This window comes from Dreissena polymorpha, chromosome 7, assembly GCF_020536995.1.
Source record: "Dreissena polymorpha isolate Duluth1 chromosome 7, UMN_Dpol_1.0, whole genome shotgun sequence".
NCBI classification, from domain to species: domain Eukaryota; kingdom Metazoa; phylum Mollusca; class Bivalvia; order Myida; family Dreissenidae; genus Dreissena; species Dreissena polymorpha.
This window is the reverse complement of record NC_068361.1, coordinates 108,610,208-108,628,200: the sequence shown is the minus strand read 5'-3', so window position 1 is coordinate 108,628,200 and position 17,993 is coordinate 108,610,208. Positions and strand designations below refer to the sequence as shown.

The window sequence follows — 17,993 nt, the reverse complement described above, 5'->3', positions numbered from 1 at the left end:
TAAAGGTTTGTAAAAAAGCTGGATGATTTTGAAATATATATACGCAGTCGACATTTACTCTATCATTACAGCTGGTAAAAGGTGTGACCTGTGGCTTTGATCATATACTTGTTAATGTAAATTAAAGGTACAACTGATTGACGATCATTACAGTTTGATAAAGGTGAGACCTGTGGCTTTGATCATATACTTGTTAGTGGAACTTAAACGGTACAACTTACTGACAATCATTACTGTTGTACTGTTTTATAACTAGATTTTCCCACGGCTGAATTTGTACTTTAAGAAAAAGTAAACAATAATAGTCTATATGCAAAAAATATAAATGAAAGAAAAAGATGATAAATCTTTAATCAATAAATTGGCCGAAATTTCTTATTATTGTTTACTTTTTCTTAAAGTACAAATTCAGCCGTGGGAAAATCTATTTATAAAACGGATTGACTTACTGGCAATCCGTAATAAGAAATTTCGGCCAATCAGCGCCATCGTTCTATAAGCGCATCAACCAATTAAAACGCCGCTTTTTAACAGCGATAGGCACATCCACTGTAAAGTACTGCGTCTTTTGAACGCTTCATATAAAGGTTATATATTTTTAAACCAATAGATTTTTATTAAGGCACCGCACCAACACTGCAAAGTTTTATATTTTTATCAATGGTACAGCCCAGTAAAATCGGGCTGTCCATTTTATGGCCGTTTTCGACCTTTTTAAGCAGAGTTATATGTTAAGCAGTGTGCTCGGGCAATGGTTTTTAACCGAATTCCCGAGGGTAAATAACCCCATTAGTCAGTCAGATGTTGAGTATTTGTCTACAGTTGCTTCATAACAAATTAATTGTTCCTTACTTATTAACTTGTAAGTTGTAAGACTTGGATGATCAAACAAAATTATCAATAAGCCATGCATTTTGGTGGAAATGTGAGAAAATCATCGAATTAATTAATTCATTTATAATTGAGCATATGAATTGCGATTACATCGACATATTGTGAATGTCGGTTTTTTTACTTGATTAGAACGGAAACAAACAAAAATTAAAACAACGACAAATATATTATACTTTTTTTATTTCATGAAGTTTACATATTCATATTTGCTGCACATAATACATACAGCATTTATGTACTTTTACTTGCATGTGCAATTAGTGAAGATGTCATTAGAAAATATTTCCTTTGAAATTTGTTAAGTTTAATATTTAAGTTATCTCATTCATATATTCATATATTGGTAAAACCGTTATGCTACGCTTTAATGATCTGGGTGACTTGTTCTCAAGATTATTATCAGCTTATCAACAATTAGTTTAAAATAACATGCCAATTTCTTGTGTACTAGGAGCAATCGATAATCGATAATGCGCTAAATAGCTTCATTAAGGACACTAAGGGTGCGTATTAATGATAACAATAGGGAGTCTTAACAGTTGTTGTTTACTTTTTCCAGAAAAAAAGATATATATATTATACTAATTCTTGTTAGCCAGTCACACCATTCAGTGTAATATGGTATATTGTCTGTCCATTATCATGTCCACAGTTTCCTTATTTGTTCATATCATCCGCAGATTCATAATGCCCGCAAATTAAAAAATTATTAATATATCCGCAAATCCCTTCTTTGTATATATCATCCGCTGTTTCCTTCTTTGTTCATATCATCCGCTCTCTCCGATAATCCTTCTTTGACTATATTATCTGCTCTTTAATATATACCCTATATCAAATATATCATCCGCAGATTCCTTCTTTGTATATATCATCCGCAGTTTCCTTCTTTGTTCATATCATCCGCTCTTTCCGATAATCCTTCTTTGACTATATTATCTGCTCTTTAATATATACCCTATATCAAATATATCATCCGCAGATTCCTTCTTTGTATATATCATCCGCAGTTTCCTTCTTTGTTCATAACATCCGCTCTTTCCGATAATCCTTCTTTGTCTATATTATCCGCTCTTTACCCTATATCATATACCCTATATCATATGTATATTATGATGCTTTTGTGGATAAAAATGTAATTCATTTTATAAATCTAACACTATTGATGTGTTTATTATCAATAAAGTAATGTCTTCTATTAAAATTGGATGTGCAATAAAACTTGGTTTTACAAAAAAATAATAATCTTATCATCCTTTTTCATTGAATCATAGTCAAACACATTTTAAATAATAATTCTTGTTAGCCAGTCACACCATTCAGTGTACTATGGTATTTTGCCGTCTTTGTTTATCATATCATCCGCTGTTTCCTTCTTTGTTCATATCATCCGCTCTTTCCGATAATCCTTCTTTGTCTATATTATCCGCTCTTTACTATATACCCTATATCACCCGCTCTTTTATCCGCCTTTTAGTACGTGCCGTCAATGCTTCGCCTACAACAACAATGGCGGCTGCCATAGGAAAGAAATGTGTGTTTTGTTTTCAAATAATAAAAGGTAAAAATTACAGAAATCTAACATCGAACGAATCTTTAAATGACTTTGGCATTATTCTAAAACAAATTAATTTAGAGGAAACTGGAAACGCGTGCAATGTTTGTGTTAATAAGCTAAATAGACTTCGAGCATTTGACAAAAAAATAGAGTGCCTGGAAATCGAAAAAAGTGAACTTCTACAAACAATAAAATCCCTGCCAGGGGCGGTTGCGAAAAGCAAAGGTGGCAATGTTACGCCACATGGTAAGTTAACTTATTTTGTTTACTTGTGTTGTTTTGAAGTCGCCATTTAACACCAGTTTCTTCTTTCAGAAGAATACAATTTATCATTATGCTTATTTGTGTAATGAGCTTCCTAATGATATATTGTTGCAATCAATGCAGTGTTTTCAACGGTCCTTAGTTATATTAAAACAACTTATTTCTGATAAACATTGTCCAGTCTTCACACTAGCTATAATACATGTATAAGCCCAACAGCCTGGTGTTAGTGCAATTAATCCAGGTTACTAGAAATAAACAATTTGTATAGTGTTGCAAATGCATTTTTATCTGTTTCTATGCAAACAATATTTATATTCAAGCTAGTTGTTCATATATTTTACTGCGAAGACTGTGTAGTTAATATACATGTACCAGTTATCAGCAAATTTTTATTGCACATAATTAAAAAAAAAAAAGATGAGAATATCACCCAGTCATATTATATAATAAATATTTTGCTATCAAATTCCCTTCTGTTGTTTTTGTATGCGGAAAGTTCTGTTATTATTGTTATTTGTTGATGCATATTAGTTTTAGGGTAAACTAACTCCCAATTCTAAGTTAAGAATGGCTTAAGAATTGTTATTGTTAGAAGAAAGTTGCCTTGTATTCTTTTTAAACTCCAGCATGTACTATAATTTCAATTTATTATAATTTATACATGTATACTGCAAGCCATGTTAAATATAAAATTCCTGGTAATTTCAGGTTCAAAGAAAGTGAAACGTGCTCTTGAGTCTTCACCTTCAGGTTTGACTCCCAAGAGCAAAAGGACGCTATTTAGAACACCAAGAAAACCAACCGTATTCGCTACTAGTACTACCGGCGAAAAATCACTGAAGGTAGATGCATCAACGAGTACATGTACCAACACACTTCTGACTAGAAGAAAGTTTGATGTCAAGGTAATGATAACAAGAAGAAATACTTTTCCTAGCTTCTTTTAAATATTACACTTGGCTTATTGAGAAGGTCTTGACAATTAAGTGCTTTTTACCACGAGCTGAGTTCAAAGCTTAACCTGGTGTCAAAACATAACTTATATGACTTTGTTGCCATGTCAAAAGTGATAAGAACCAAATGAAGTTGTATAGTGTATAGTTCCATCGAGACTTTGAGGCCTTGTAACAGTACATGCTAAAACCCGCTCTTAAAGAAATGCAATAAATGTAGCATGTATATAAATGCAATGAAACAACAAATTGTATATTTGGTGATAAGTGGCATAACCATGCCTACAAAGAATGTTATTTGTTAGGAAACGTTATTAAGAAAACATTTATAGCATGTAAGCTTTTCAGTAGCATCTATAAACGTGACGTCATTTTATGATTTAGTTTCTACGATTATTGTTCTGAATGAAAGTGACGTCATTTGCAAAATATTTATGAATGGGAATGACGTCATATGTTTGTACAATTCAATGACGTCACTTTATAGTAAACTTCGTAATAAGAAGGGCGGAGTAGTGAAAAAAATAGTTCATGTCCAAAAGCTTGAACCAAATCAATCAGAATCGAGATAAAATGGAAATAATTATTTTCTATGATGGTTTATTGTCGAATAACCCCAGTAAGGAGTATAGATGTTAGAATCGAAATAATAATTTTCTATGATGGTTTATTGTCGAATAACCCACAGTAAGGAGTACAGACGCGTGTTATCAAATCACTCGTGCTTCGCACTCGTGATTTAATTCCTACGCATCTATACTCCTTACTGTGGGATATTCGACAACAAACCATGATAGAAAAATATTATTCCTAAAATACACAATGGAAAAAATTGTTCAAAATTCCATTCCTTGAATGATCCCATAAAGTTAATATTTTTCCCTAAAGGTTATATTGTCTTTTGTCTCTTTATAGGTAACAGTGATGTATAATTCAACTGAAAGATGTAAAATCATAACTGATAGTGCAGAACAGACTGCAATCAAAGCCATGATGAATGGAAAAGGACCAGAAACAGTATTGAAACAGCTGTCAAAATGTAGTAAATACAGGTCAGCAATGGCAAAATGTGTTAGCAAGGACATAATACAAGAAGTGTCAAAATTGTCAAAGCGTTCAGAAAGTGACTTTAAAGTGAATTCTGAAAACGATCTAATGAACTTTAAGTGGGAAGATCAAGCCAAAATGATCAGAACAAAAGTTCCAACTCTAGCAGCTATCATCAGCTGTGTTATTGGTGAAAAGCAAAAAAGCATGGCTCGATTTGTTGTTGCTGTTGGTGTGATGTTGTATGCCAGATGTCAGCTGCTGAATCTTCTTCAGTTCGTTCTTGGTCTAGTGCTAGACAGTTGTGGCTTGAACAAAGAGGTATCAAACCAATTTTAATTAAACCATAGTTAATGCGAGAACTAGCCTTGAATGTACATGTATGTCACCAAATCAATAGATTTTGCATGTATTGTTAATTGAACTGAATTTCAATCATAAATTATTTAAGTATTGTAATATCATTATTGCTGTACTCTTTTGCTATTTAAAAGTACACTAGAGATGCATTGTTAGCGTAAACTGATTTGGCGTACATGTCACAAATTTTGACAAAATCGCGTGCTAATTTAAAAAAAAAAACAGGCTAGGGCGTCTCACAAATTTGAAATCTGAAAAACCTCTGTACTACCAGTATCTCAAGTGAAGTCAACTTCACAGGGGCATGTGGCCCAACAATTTAATGGCTTCCATTACACTATCAAACACTGAGAGAATTGGATCTTGTTATCTGATGGATCTTGTTAGGTTTCTTAGGGTGCTATATTTTACAAAACCTAAAAGTGAAAGAAACATTTCAAACAATAATGATTGTGTGTCTGCATGAATTTGATGTTGTATGAATTTCTGTTTCAGGGATTAAATATTATGCATGACTTGGGCTTGGTTGTGTCATACACAAGTGTACATAAGAAAAGGAAGGACCTTGTGAAGAAACAGAAGGTAAATATCGACCAAGTAATTACACGTTTAGTGGAACGGGGTCAACTTAATGGGTCTGACAATAGGCACAAAACCATTGAAGTACTTGGGCACAATTTAGATATCACCATAGCACCCACACACATGACAAAGGACAATCAAAGAAAGAGTCTACATTGGTTTTTAACCATGGTGAAACAAAGAAGGGTGACATATGAAGACCTACACATAGAAGGTCCAGTTCCAGAACAACCATGTGTGACAATGATTCCATCATATAAATGGCTTCCGTCAGAGGAAAACATGAAAAGTGTTCTTCATAACTTCAAGTTCCATGTTGCTTGTGTGTTAATGAAGTATGTTGATGTATTTAAACCTCTGATTGATTCATATCCTGAATACATTTCACATCCATTCTTAGAATTCACAAAACAAAAGTCTGTTATTCTGAATACCAATCTTATAGATGAGAGTGAAAATTCAAGTCAAGGGATGATAAAAATTTTACAAGATGTACAGGACATGACTGTGCCTGTAGTAGATGGAAATATAATACAAAGGGTTGTATTTGGGGGAGATGTACTCAAAAATGAAAGGGCATTTTCTGCCCAACAAGCCATGCAGAACAACTCCACTGATCGGGATCGACTGTTTGGTATGATACATCGGCCTGAAGGTCTCCACCGGCAGTTCAACTTCCTACTCGTAACTCTTCCGTTTTCGAGTTCAACAGTTCTTGTTTTACTGTTCTCATTTTGACGCATGTAAGTTGGTTGCTATTGTTAGTAAATATAGTATTGAAGGTTATATCCAATGAAATTCCAGGACTGTTATTTTGAAACAAGTGTTTGGTCTCTTGAAATTTAATATTTATTTGAATTCATATTCAATTTTAACAAACTTATATAAAAATTATTCTAAACAAAGGAATTAAAAACAACAATAACAAAAAGCAGAAAAATCAAATAAGAAATATTTCTTAACCGTCAGTTTAAACTAGTCTCTTTTTGAGACTAGCGAGACTTTATTTCTGCATAGCATAATGTGTGAAAAGTAACGTTGGATTTAGCAACAATACCATGCCATAGTTTAGTTTTATTGTCCCCTACGGGTTTTACCGGAGGGAACTTATGGTTTGCGCTCTGTCCGTCCGTCAGTCTGTCTGTCACACTTTTCTGGATCCTGAGATAACTTTAAAAGTTCTTCATATATTTTTTCATGAAACTTGAAACATAGACAGATGGCAATATGAAGATTATGCATGTAATTTCCTATTGTTCCTGCGTCAAGAATTCTGGTTGCTATGGCAACTTTTACTTTAAAAAATAAAATAATCTGACAATGGTGGAGCCAGTAGGGGACATCATTGCTTGGCAATAGTCTTGTTATTTGCGCTTTAAAGAACACATTTAATGTTCATTGGTCAGTTTTCTTAACAAAGGACAAACAATTTAAATCATCAAATTTTGGTTGTTTTCGACTTAAGACATGCCTATGCAGATTAATATATTTCTTAAGGTCAATTTATCAACTGTAAGATATTTGGTTTTTGGTTTGCATGCATGTTAACTGTCACAAGGACAACACATTTCACAAGGGCATGTAACTGAAAATGTAATTTTACTATACTCGTGTCTTATGTTTATGCCCCGAGATCGAATGATCAGGGGCATGTTGTTTTTTGCTTGTCTGTCTGTCATTGTGTGTGACCCAAAACTTTAACCTTGGTAATAACTTTTGCAATATTGAAGAAAGCAACTTGATATTTGGCATGCATGTGTATCTCATGGAGCTGCACATTTTGAGTGGTGAAAGGTCAAGGTCATCCTACAAGGTCAAAGGTCAAATATATGGCTTCAAAGCAACTATTGCAAAGAATTTCAAGAAACATACAACAGAGTATGGGGATACGACCTTCAAATATTAGTTACTAGTATTCAACAGTACACTCTTTAGTGAAGGAAAATTGAAATGAACAGTGCGACTTATAAAGTAGTTTATGTGCTTTTATGCTAAAGTCAATATTTTTTTATCAATATAATTCTTATATTTATACAACAATGTTCTGTGTCTTTTTCATGAGATCATTTATTTCTATCGTTTTGTATCTTCAGTGTATTTATCAGCTCTTCTACAAGGCAAGCAGCTCTATGGACACAGGCTCCATGTACCAGTTACGCAACCTGATTAACCGCAGAGATGTGACAGGACCAGACGATGTTGTGCAAAAATTTCGGTAGTTTTCCGAGAAAACATTCCAATTTTAACAACCGATACATTAAAATTTAATTACCAGAAAATGTAAAAGAGGCTCTATGTGTACTCTTGTAATAGCACACCATGGGTTTGTGTAGAATTTGAAATGAGTATTTAAATGTGACCCCATGTTTAAAAATTTAAGGGGTCAAATTGAAAATCCCATTGTCAAAAATACAACATTTACAGATGATTGTTTCTTGGCATTAAATAAATTAACTTAATAGTTTTATGAATAGTAATTTGTGTTATAAGATAAAACCTAAAGACAAATACTTTTTTTCTTTTATTTATATCAAATGATTTAGAAGTTGCTCTATGTTTCCATGGATAATTTTCTAAAAACAATATATTGCTTTGGCAGACCAGCTGTTAAATAAACTTCTATATATATACCCGGTATTTATGTTGGAAAATTTGACCACAAAATTGAATACTTTGCTTATTGTTAATTATCTTTGCAGGCCACATCAGCAGTTCCTTGAGGATGTTACAGACAGCTACATTGTTGCAGCCTGCCTTGATGTTATGGAAGAAGGCTGCTCAAACAAAAACAATATCGAGTTTGTAGAAAAAATATCGCAGAAGGTTATGGACTGTTTTAATCTTGATGTTACTGAGAATTCAAGTATTTCAAGAATACGTAATGACCTTGAAGCAATACACGCTGATGAACAGAAGCTCTTTGCAATGAGAGTAAATGACCATTACCAATGTGCTTTGTGTGGAAAATGTTTCACCTCACTTGTTTGGTTTAAGAAACATTTAACTAACAAACACCATTGGAAGCTCCATCAAGCAAATACCAATGAACATTGTAATAATGCAGTCGGACAATTCCTATTCATGTCTCATCTTTTTAGGGACACATGTGATTCGTACAAAATGTGTGACGGTGCAAGATCAGTATGCAATGCCCATTTTGAGTGGCTTTACGATTCTGCTTTGAAACACTCTAAGTATAAAATTTGGTTATGGCGAATGATAACATACACGCTGTCAATTCTGGGTTTCCGAGAAAGTTTTGAATACAAATGGAATATCAGTGTTAATTTTAATGGGGGAATTCGCAACAACATTCCTAATGACAATGCAGTAGAAATACAGGTCAATAACATAAAAAGAGAACTGAACACACAAGGAGCAAACAAGTCATGTGAATCAGCGAAACAGATATGCATGACAACACAAGTTATTCACGCTATCAAGCAGAATCTCATGAGAACGTCCAGAACAGCAAAGTCAAAGAGTACAAGGCCTGAAGCGGGCAAAAGTGGTGATATTATGAAAATGGTTGAGTTTCTCAGACAAAAAGGTGCCATAAAAAATGTGTGCTGGAATAGTTTTCAAAATTTTAGAGAACCTTTGAGTGGTATTAATGCTGAGGAACTTCATGCATGGATTGGTGAGCAGAAAAGAATTGCAAATATGTTTATGTAAATCATATAGTAAACCACTGTGCACTAGTAGTTTTTTAGGTGATGACAAATTAACTAAATCAGTAATTGTGACTTTCAGTGTTACAAATAATGAAAAATCTTTTATCTTAACATTTTGATGTCAGACAATATTCTGGTGAACATTTGTATTAAGTTAACTGGTACATGTACATGTCATATGCATGTTTTATTACAGTATGATTTCAATGCAGAGTTTGCTGAATTCAAGTCTTTTATTAGCTCGGCTGTTTTCGAAGAAAACCCGAGGTATTGTCATAGCCAGCTCGTCCGCCGTGCATTGCGCAATAACTTTTGCAATATTGAAGATAGCTACTTGATATTTGGCATGCATGTGCAGGGTTTTTTACCTTCTGAAAGACCTGCTGAATTTCGGCCCTTTCCCCTAGATATTTTTTTCCCCTCTGACAGAAATTCCCCTAAAAAAAATTTATTTTTTTTTTATTTTTTTTTTAAACCTTTGAATACATAAGTAAACCTGATTCAGTGTAGAAAATACAAAATATTGCATAATTAAATTATCTGTTGCCTTGAATTTGTTTTAAAAACAGTAAAATATGTTGAAGTGATTATTTAAAATTTTCCTTATTTTCCCCAAAATCTGGCGTTTCGCATGATTTTGTTCCCCAAAATCCGGCTTTTCGCACGATTTATTTTCCCCTCAAAAAAGCCAGGCCCTTTCCCCAAAATCAGATAAAAAGCTCTGATGTGTATCTCATGGAGCTGCACATTTTGAGTGGTAAAAGGTCAAGGTCATCCTTCAAGGTCAAAGGTCAAGTATTTTTTTTTTGTTAAATTCAAAACTGCACCCACAGCAGAGTGTTGGCATTCCCTGGACGGTGCTCTTGTTCTCTATTAATGTAACCTTTAGGCTTTGAAACGTACTTGTTAGACTTGTATTTCAGACATGTTTATGCCCCTAGCATTTTTATGCGGAACGTTGAGAATGATTGCCCGGTCTGTACTTCTGTGACAGGTTATGTGACGTGATTGCATATTTAACTCTTGATTCTAATTTTTTTATCTGTGATGTTTCATCCATTATCTTGCTGCATCATATTTTATTTTATTGTGCATTATATGTATCTGTATCAGGAAGTGTTGACATTCGTTGTGCTAATGCAGAATTCAGTGCTGTAACTTTAAAAGATTTTTTTTCCAATATCAAATGGTATTAGTTTACTTCTATAACAGTTTCACATTTCAATACTACTGGCATGTCCAATCAGTTCATGATGGGTTCTTAACAAGGTTAGCATATTAAATGATGCAAATTGTATAATTATTTTATTGTGGTAATTTGGAAGTTTATTACATTGACGCATGTGTGGTTATTTGTTAAAATTGTCATTCTTTTTCTCCGTTATTCAAATGTTTACATGTATGTAGTGAAACATTCAATTTATACATGTAACAGACAAATAAATCGTTAATATTTGTATTTTGGGTTTTATTTTTTGAAGTACATGTTGAACAAACACAATTAAACAAGTAAACGCAGAATTCTTTGAAAAGTGCGAAAATAGCAAATATTTAAAAGTTGGTTATACAAAAAGTAATACAGTAACTTGTTCTTAATAATAAGGCAGCTTATAATGCATATTGATAATTATTCCAGAAGGAGCTTATTAAACACTGGGGGTCGTTCCAGCAAAGATCGTACGACAATCTTAATTTACGACTAAAATTTGAAGAGTGAAATATACAAGATGATGATAAATATCAACACAAAACATATTCCGACGGCAAAATAATAATATGCCTTGGTGTTTTGCAATAATGTTTTTTTTTAATATGAATCGTATTCTAAATTTGTCGTACAATGTTTGTTGAAACCGTCCCCTGGACCTGATAAACAAATTAACAACTATGTGCTATGAAGTACACGTATGTGTGTATATAAAGCTTAATAATAAGTTACATGTATTTAAGTATTCCAGCATACACTTGGGAATTTTATTTCACTGCTTCTGAATATCACAATTGGTATCTTACAAAGAAATCTTTCAGAAAGCTTGATATCATAATTACAGGGAATTTTCATCATTTTATGACCAATTTAAAGATAAAATTGGCAAATTACCTTTTTGAATAATTTTTTTTTTTAAACCTAAACAACATGATGTAAAATATTGTTATTTTTTAGTTCTTGGGTGAATATTTTAAATTAAACCACTTAAAATATCATCAGTACAGTTATTCCAAATGGATGCTTCTATGAACAAGTGTGTATTGATAAAAAGTATTTTATTCTTTCAAACAAAAATAATATGAAAATGTACCAAAACAATTAAAATGTGTTAAGGTTGCTACAGTACATTGTATATGTCAGGTGACATACCTGATTAATCACATATTATTGCCGAAAACGGATTAAAATGAACAAATGTAATGCCTAAATGTCTACAAATAATATCCATTCCATTAACTAAAATCACTAAAGCTGTTGGAACTTTCTGACCTAGAAGAGCTTGTTTCAATATCAGATATGTCCTCTGTCAAAGCTTAAACAACAGGATGGGCGTACAATTACAGTCCGGACTACCACAATCACATTGTTGTTCACAAATATCACAACACAAGTGCTTTAGCAGGCCCTTATTAACATCGGTATTATATGCACTCAATAACAAATTCCTGCGACATTTTGAATCATCACTTACGTAATTCTTCATATCACTATCAATACCTTTACACTGTCTGCCACAATATAATAAAAGTGCCATCGCCTGAGTTCCGTCTCTACCTGCCCTTCCCAACTGCTGAACAAAAGTATCCATGTTTTTCGGAACCCCATAGTTTATTACTTGATTTACCCCTTTAAAATTAACGCCCATGCCAGCAGCACTAGTTGCCACTAACAGTCTAATCAAGCCATCATCATGTCCCATGTCTTTTTTTATAACCTCCTTGACATTTTCTGCAGTCTGGGAATGATACATATGCACATAGTTTATGTCTTTATCCAGTTCCATTCTTAACATTGTATACACATCAGTGCAATTTTTTATGGATGTACAAAATATAAGGTATCTTTCACTTTTTTCTTTCTTGTCTTTGATTGAAGTTACCAAATACTTGAACACTAAACTAAGAGGCAAGCTTCCCTTATACCTATGACAGAATAATTTGATATTTGGACGATCTGGACTGTCAACAATTTCAAAACATTTTTGCATACAAAATAGTTGTTTCACTTTAGTTCGAGCAGCTTTATTTGCCGTGGCAGAGATTAATAAGATGGGACACTCGACCAAAGAACGAACTTCTCCTAACTTCCCAAACCACTCGCGAAATGGCTCCTTCTCCTGCTCACTGTCTGCCTCTCCCCTAAAAATAAGAAGTACATGAACTTGTAAGTCTTTATTTGTGATGCATATTTTATTCAATCACATGCCTGACTCATTATAAAATAATAATAATATGACATATTTACTAGCCAACAATATTTGTTTTTTATTAAGACCGGCTCAAATACTGGTAATATGTCACATGTCCTAAGCAGTTTGACTAACACGAAGACTTACTATCAAATATAGAATTGATATTCAAAATGACATTAAAATGACTATGCAACTCTTTTATAATACATCTGTCTGCACTTAGAGGTTTTAATAACATAACTTTGGTTTATATATTTTAGCAGCAGTCTCTTATACAAATACAACACAGCTAAAAGTGCTACACAAATTCTACACAGCTGAAAGCGCTAAACAATTACTACACAGCTGTTCAGTATATTACAATTATCAAACTTAAGCCGGTTTTTTCACACTGTAACACAATAATAAGGTAGGTTAATATTACTTATTACCATTGTATTATTGTATGAGCCTCATCCACAACAATAAGTTTAATGGAAGTACTGTTTGCCATCATGTCCCTCCACTTTTGAACGCCAAGAAGACTCTCCGGGGAAGAATAAATAAAGTCATGCATCCCAGATAAAATATCTGATTCTTCATTAGGATCTCGTCCTATAAACGTAGCTTTGAATCCGAGGGAAGTCAGGTATTCACATTGTTCTTTTATTATTGACAAAAGTGGAGTAACGACAACAACTTGACAGCCAGTGCACTGTTCTCTTTTGATAAATTGATAAATCTGATACACCAAGCTTTTCCCTCCACCTGTCCGAGTGCTTAAAAAGACATCGCGCCCATTTAAGAGATTTGAGATACTTTTACTCTGAAAGTCGTTTAAATTCTCAATTTTAAAGTATTCGCATGCACGACGAAAATCCATTTCTACGGACGACGCCATTTTGACAACAAACCCAAAGTCTCTAAAGAACGAGTTGTATCATTGGTAAAAAATATCATTGGATCCCTCATGAAACCGTGAGGGATCCAATGAAATTACTGGATTTGACACACCCTAAAACGGTGAAAACAGTTTGTATTGTCCCACGGTCGATAAATGGAGAGTAGCGGAATGGGTCGAACGTGGGTATCCGACGATGCGTGTCCATATACACATGCAAACCAAATATGAAGGATATATCTCAAGGGACATAGAAGTTATGAGCATTTTTCGAAACCTAAACGCAGATTTCGAAACCTAAACGTGGACCCTAAGTTCAAGGTCAAGGTCACAGGGGTCAAAATTTGTGTGCGTATGGAAAGGCCTGTCCATATACACATGCATACCAAATATGAAGGTTATATCTCAAGGGACATAGAAGTTATGAGCATTTTTCGAAACCTTAACGCAGATTTCGAAACCTAAACGCTGAACTTAAGTTCAAGGTCAAGGTCACAGGGGTAAACATTTTTGTGTGTATGGAAAGGCCTTGTCCATATACACATGCATACCAAATATGAAGGTTATATCTCAAGGGACATAGAAGTTATGAGCATTTTTCGAAACCTTAACGCAGATTTCAAAACCTAAACGCTGAACTTAAGTTCAAGGTCAAGGTCACAGGGGTAAACATTTGTGTGTGTATGGAAAGGCCTTGTCCATATACACATGCATACCAAATATGAAGGTTATATCTCTAGGGACATAGAAGTTATGAGCATTTTTCGAAACCTAAACCCAGATTTCGAAACCTAAACACAGACCCTAAGTTCAAGGTCAAGGTCACAGGGGTAAACATTTTTGTGTGTTTGGAAAGGCCTTGTCCATATACACATGCATACCAAATATGAAGGTTATATCTCAAGGGACATAGAAGTTATGAGCATTTTTCGAAACCTAAACGCAAAGTGTGACGGAAAGACGGACAGTCCGATCACTATATGTCCCCTTTTCTTCGAAAGGGGGCATAAAATTACAAAATTTCCAAATAAAATGCCTTTTTGAAGTTTAAAGACAACACTTGAATATTTGTGTATTGCATCCAATGTCTTTCAACAAATGTTCATGTCATTAATTTAATGAAAAATAGATCATGGTGTTATTATTTAGGCAAATTTAAAAAAAACTAAAAATTAAAGTAAAAGACAATATCTAAATTTCTAAAAGTAAAGGATTTGAATGAGTACCACCATTGGTGAAGATTAACCCTTTCCCACTCAGGAGCAAAGTGAAAACCGCTATGTGTAAACAGCATAAAACCAGAACAGCCTGCAAGCCACTCTCAGTCTGTTCAGGTTTTATGCTGTTTCCTGCTCATCAGTGTCTAAGGGTTCGAAATGAAGCCTTTAAAACTTGAATTTAGTAAGAAAGGTCTTAAATGCAACTTTCTTAGGGGCAACAAATGACTAACAATACGTATCCAACTGGTAAAAGGTTAAATTAAACTATTTAGAGATTGGAACCAAAAGTGGACTACCAACTGACCTATATTATCCAACAAATGTCATCCATTATCTTTCATGCTCAGAACATAATAAATGAAAACAATTTAACATAATTCTGCTGTAAGTCATGAAACCTAAATTCATTACAGACTTACATTCATCCGTGACATCAGTGTGTGGTTCAGGTGCAAAGTTAACATCATTACCCTGTAAGTCATTAAATCTAAATTCACTACAGACTTACATTTCTTGGTGTCATCAGTGTGTGGGGCGGGTGTTGGCTTAGGCGTAGGTGTAGGGATTATAGTACAGTTGAGCTCATCACTACAGTCTCCGCAGTCATTTATCTTATTGCACTGCCAGTCTGGGTGCATGCAGAGTGAGTTTTTGCACACCTTTAGGCATACTGAAAACACACGGGCCTCAAATGATATCAACACAGTCTAAGGCAATAAAGTAATATATGGTTGCATGCAGACCGAGTTCTTGATTACCTTTGCACACACTGAAAACACAAGGGCCTCATTTGATATCAATACACTCATATTTCATGAAGTAGTGCATGCACACTGAGTTGTTGCACACTAGGCGAGGTTGACTCGACCTGAGTTCTAGCTTGAACATGTGAGTCTGCCTCAAGCTAAGAATTGAGATTTGTTATGAGCTGACCGATATTCTCAGAGATCAACTGAGTGGAAACTCTAAACTCATCATCATAAATTGAGCTAAAAAGATAATAAATTACAATACATTCTCAGAGCTAAACTGAGTAGAAACTCTAAACTCATCTTCTGAATTGAGCTAAAAAGATAGTAAATTAACGATACATTCTAGAGCTCAAATAAGTGGAAACTCTAAACTCATCTTCTGAATTGAGCTAAAAAGGTAATAAATTTACGATACTGGGCCCTTGTTTCTTTCATTTCAATTGACGTACTTGACCTACCATACGTTGAGTACGAGAGAGTGAAGTTGAGTGGCCTGGTGTTGAGCTTGGCCGTGTAGGTGTAGCTAACCCACAGTTAGTTGGTCTTCTACAGAATGGTTTTGTTCAGTTTTGGGAGGTATTCATCGTTGCGTCCAGATGCCCCGTCCTTTACTGTCAACGTGCTACAAGTAGATGTAGATATGTTATCCTAGGATAGATCTCCATGCCAACTTGCTTTCAATGTTTCATCAACATTGGTTAACCCTTTGCATGCTGGGAAATTTGTCGTGTGCTAAAATGTTGTCTGCTGAATTTCTAAAATTAGCATTTTCTTTGATTTTTTTCAAAGAATACTATAAGAATAGCAAACAGTTTGGATCCTGATGAGACGCCATGTTCTGTGGTGTCTCATCTGGATTCAAACTGTTTGCAAAGGCCTTCAAAATTCGGATCCAGCACTGAAAGGGTTAATGCAAACAAGGATTTCTAAGAGACAGCTTTTTTCCAGCTAAGATTCTTTTGACCTAAAAACGGTTACGTTGATTTTGAGCCTCAGAAATTGACTCAGGACTCTTATCAATCGGTACAGAAGATACGAATCTGATATGAAAACCATAAAGGCAGGGTTTTTTTCTGGCCACTTTGGAAAAAAGAGTCTGGTCAAATTGGGTTTCGTAAAATTGATAAAATAACAAATTTGGGACTTTTTTATTGACAAAATGGACCGAATTTTTATTAGCAAATTTTGAAACATCAGGCCTTTTCCTGGCCATTTTGGGGGAAAATAATATAAATTATAGTTATATACTTCGTTAAATGTTTATGAAATAATCATTAGACACCTTTTTCTTAAAAAAACAATTTTTTTTTGGGGGGGGGGTGGGGAAATTGGGATTTTTTTTTCAAATTTCGATTTGGGACCAGGTCCCTTTGCTTTAGGATCGGGGCTGTCTTAGGGCAATTTTGGGTGGAAATCATATAAATTATAGTTATATACTTTGTTACATGTTTATGAAATAATCATTGGACACTTTTTTCTTAAAAAACAACAGTTTTTGTTCTTTTTGTTTTTTGGAAATTGGGATTTTTTTTAAATTGCGATTTGAGACCAGGTCCCTTTGCTTTAGGATCAGGGCCGTCTAAGGGCTTTTTTTATATAGCAGAAAAAAACCTGAAAGGCTAACTATTTAAAAATCAAATGTGACCTTGACCTTGAGCATGCCTGTCTGACTTATGCCTTTTACATATTGTATCAGGGATCTTAAAATTGCATGCAGCAATCATTCAAATGAAACACACACAAAAATGGAGGCTCTAAATTTTGACATTGAAGCATGACCTCGACCTAAAATCAGCATGACTGACTCATGTCTTCTGTTAAGGTTAAAGGTTAGTTTTATGTTCAAAGTCATTTTCTGTTTTAAAATCAGTGATTGTTTCAAGGTTAGATATTGGTTTAAATCAGCAAATGGTTTTAGTTTTTTATATGCAAGGTCATTATATCATTGAGGGCTTGTGTAAGTTTAAAGGTCAGTGTTTGTTTTAAGATAAGTTTAAGTCTCAATAAACTTTACATTGTGGCCAAGTTTCAGGAACATCCTTAAATTGTATAGCAGATATAGAAAGGAAAACGTTTGACCTTCAAATGTGAACATGACCTTGAGTTATGTCTTCAGCACATTACCTCAATGGCCTTCAGTTTGTTGCCAAGTTTAAAAAGAATCCCTCATTGTAAAGGACATATGGACCGAAGTTGAAAAAAAGAGGCTCACGCTCTTGGCTGAATTTGAAAATATTACATGTAAACAAGAGGGCCATGGGCCCTAAGGCGCTCATCTGAGACCCGAAGGAACTAGCTAAAAATGTGACTTCTAGAGTGATTTTTTTGCTATATAAATATAAGGAAATAGACCCCCCACCTGGCGGCCATGTTTTTTTACCAATCCAAATCCTTTTCGAACTCAA

At 34.1% G+C, this 17,993-nt stretch overlaps 3 protein-coding genes across 3 annotated transcripts in view; 1 reads left to right on the top strand and 2 right to left on the bottom strand.

Annotated features, from left to right (window-relative positions):
* LOC127838518 (E3 ubiquitin-protein ligase TRIM33-like) overlaps window positions 1-17,993 on the bottom strand; it is a 91,650-nt gene that overhangs the window by 12,461 nt on the left and 61,196 nt on the right. The window lies entirely within an intron of this gene.
* Window positions 6,243-10,673, top strand: LOC127838517 (uncharacterized). Its single transcript, XM_052366315.1, has 3 exons — window positions 6,243-6,404; window positions 7,755-7,876; window positions 8,361-10,673. Exons 2-3 carry the CDS (start codon window positions 7,791-7,793, stop codon window positions 9,334-9,336), a joined length of 1,062 nt encoding a protein of 353 aa, XP_052222275.1. The 5' UTR covers window positions 6,243-6,404; window positions 7,755-7,790; the 3' UTR covers window positions 9,337-10,673.
* On the bottom strand, window positions 11,586-13,616 carry LOC127838516 (ATP-dependent DNA helicase RecQ-like). Its single transcript, XM_052366314.1, has 2 exons — window positions 13,168-13,616; window positions 11,586-12,683 (listed from the first exon to the last, which is right to left on the bottom strand). The coding sequence occupies exons 1-2, from the start codon at window positions 13,614-13,616 to the stop codon at window positions 11,852-11,854; spliced, it is 1,281 nt and encodes a 426-aa protein (XP_052222274.1). The 3' UTR covers window positions 11,586-11,851.

Excerpts from the sequence above, each read along its gene's own strand:
- LOC127838517 (XM_052366315.1), top strand. The coding sequence starts at position 7,791 with ATGGACACAGGCTCCATGTACCAGTTACGCAACCTGATTAACCGCAGA. Across the intron at positions 7,877-8,360 it reads GATGTTGTGCAAAAATTTCG|GCCACATCAGCAGTTCCTTG; the intron begins GTAGTTTTCCGA and ends TTATCTTTGCAG.
- LOC127838516 (XM_052366314.1), bottom strand. The coding sequence starts at position 13,616 with ATGGCGTCGTCCGTAGAAATGGATTTTCGTCGTGCATGCGAATACTTT. Across the intron at positions 12,684-13,167 it reads GCTCATACAATAATACAATG|GGGAGAGGCAGACAGTGAGC; the intron begins GTAATAAGTAAT and ends TCTTATTTTTAG.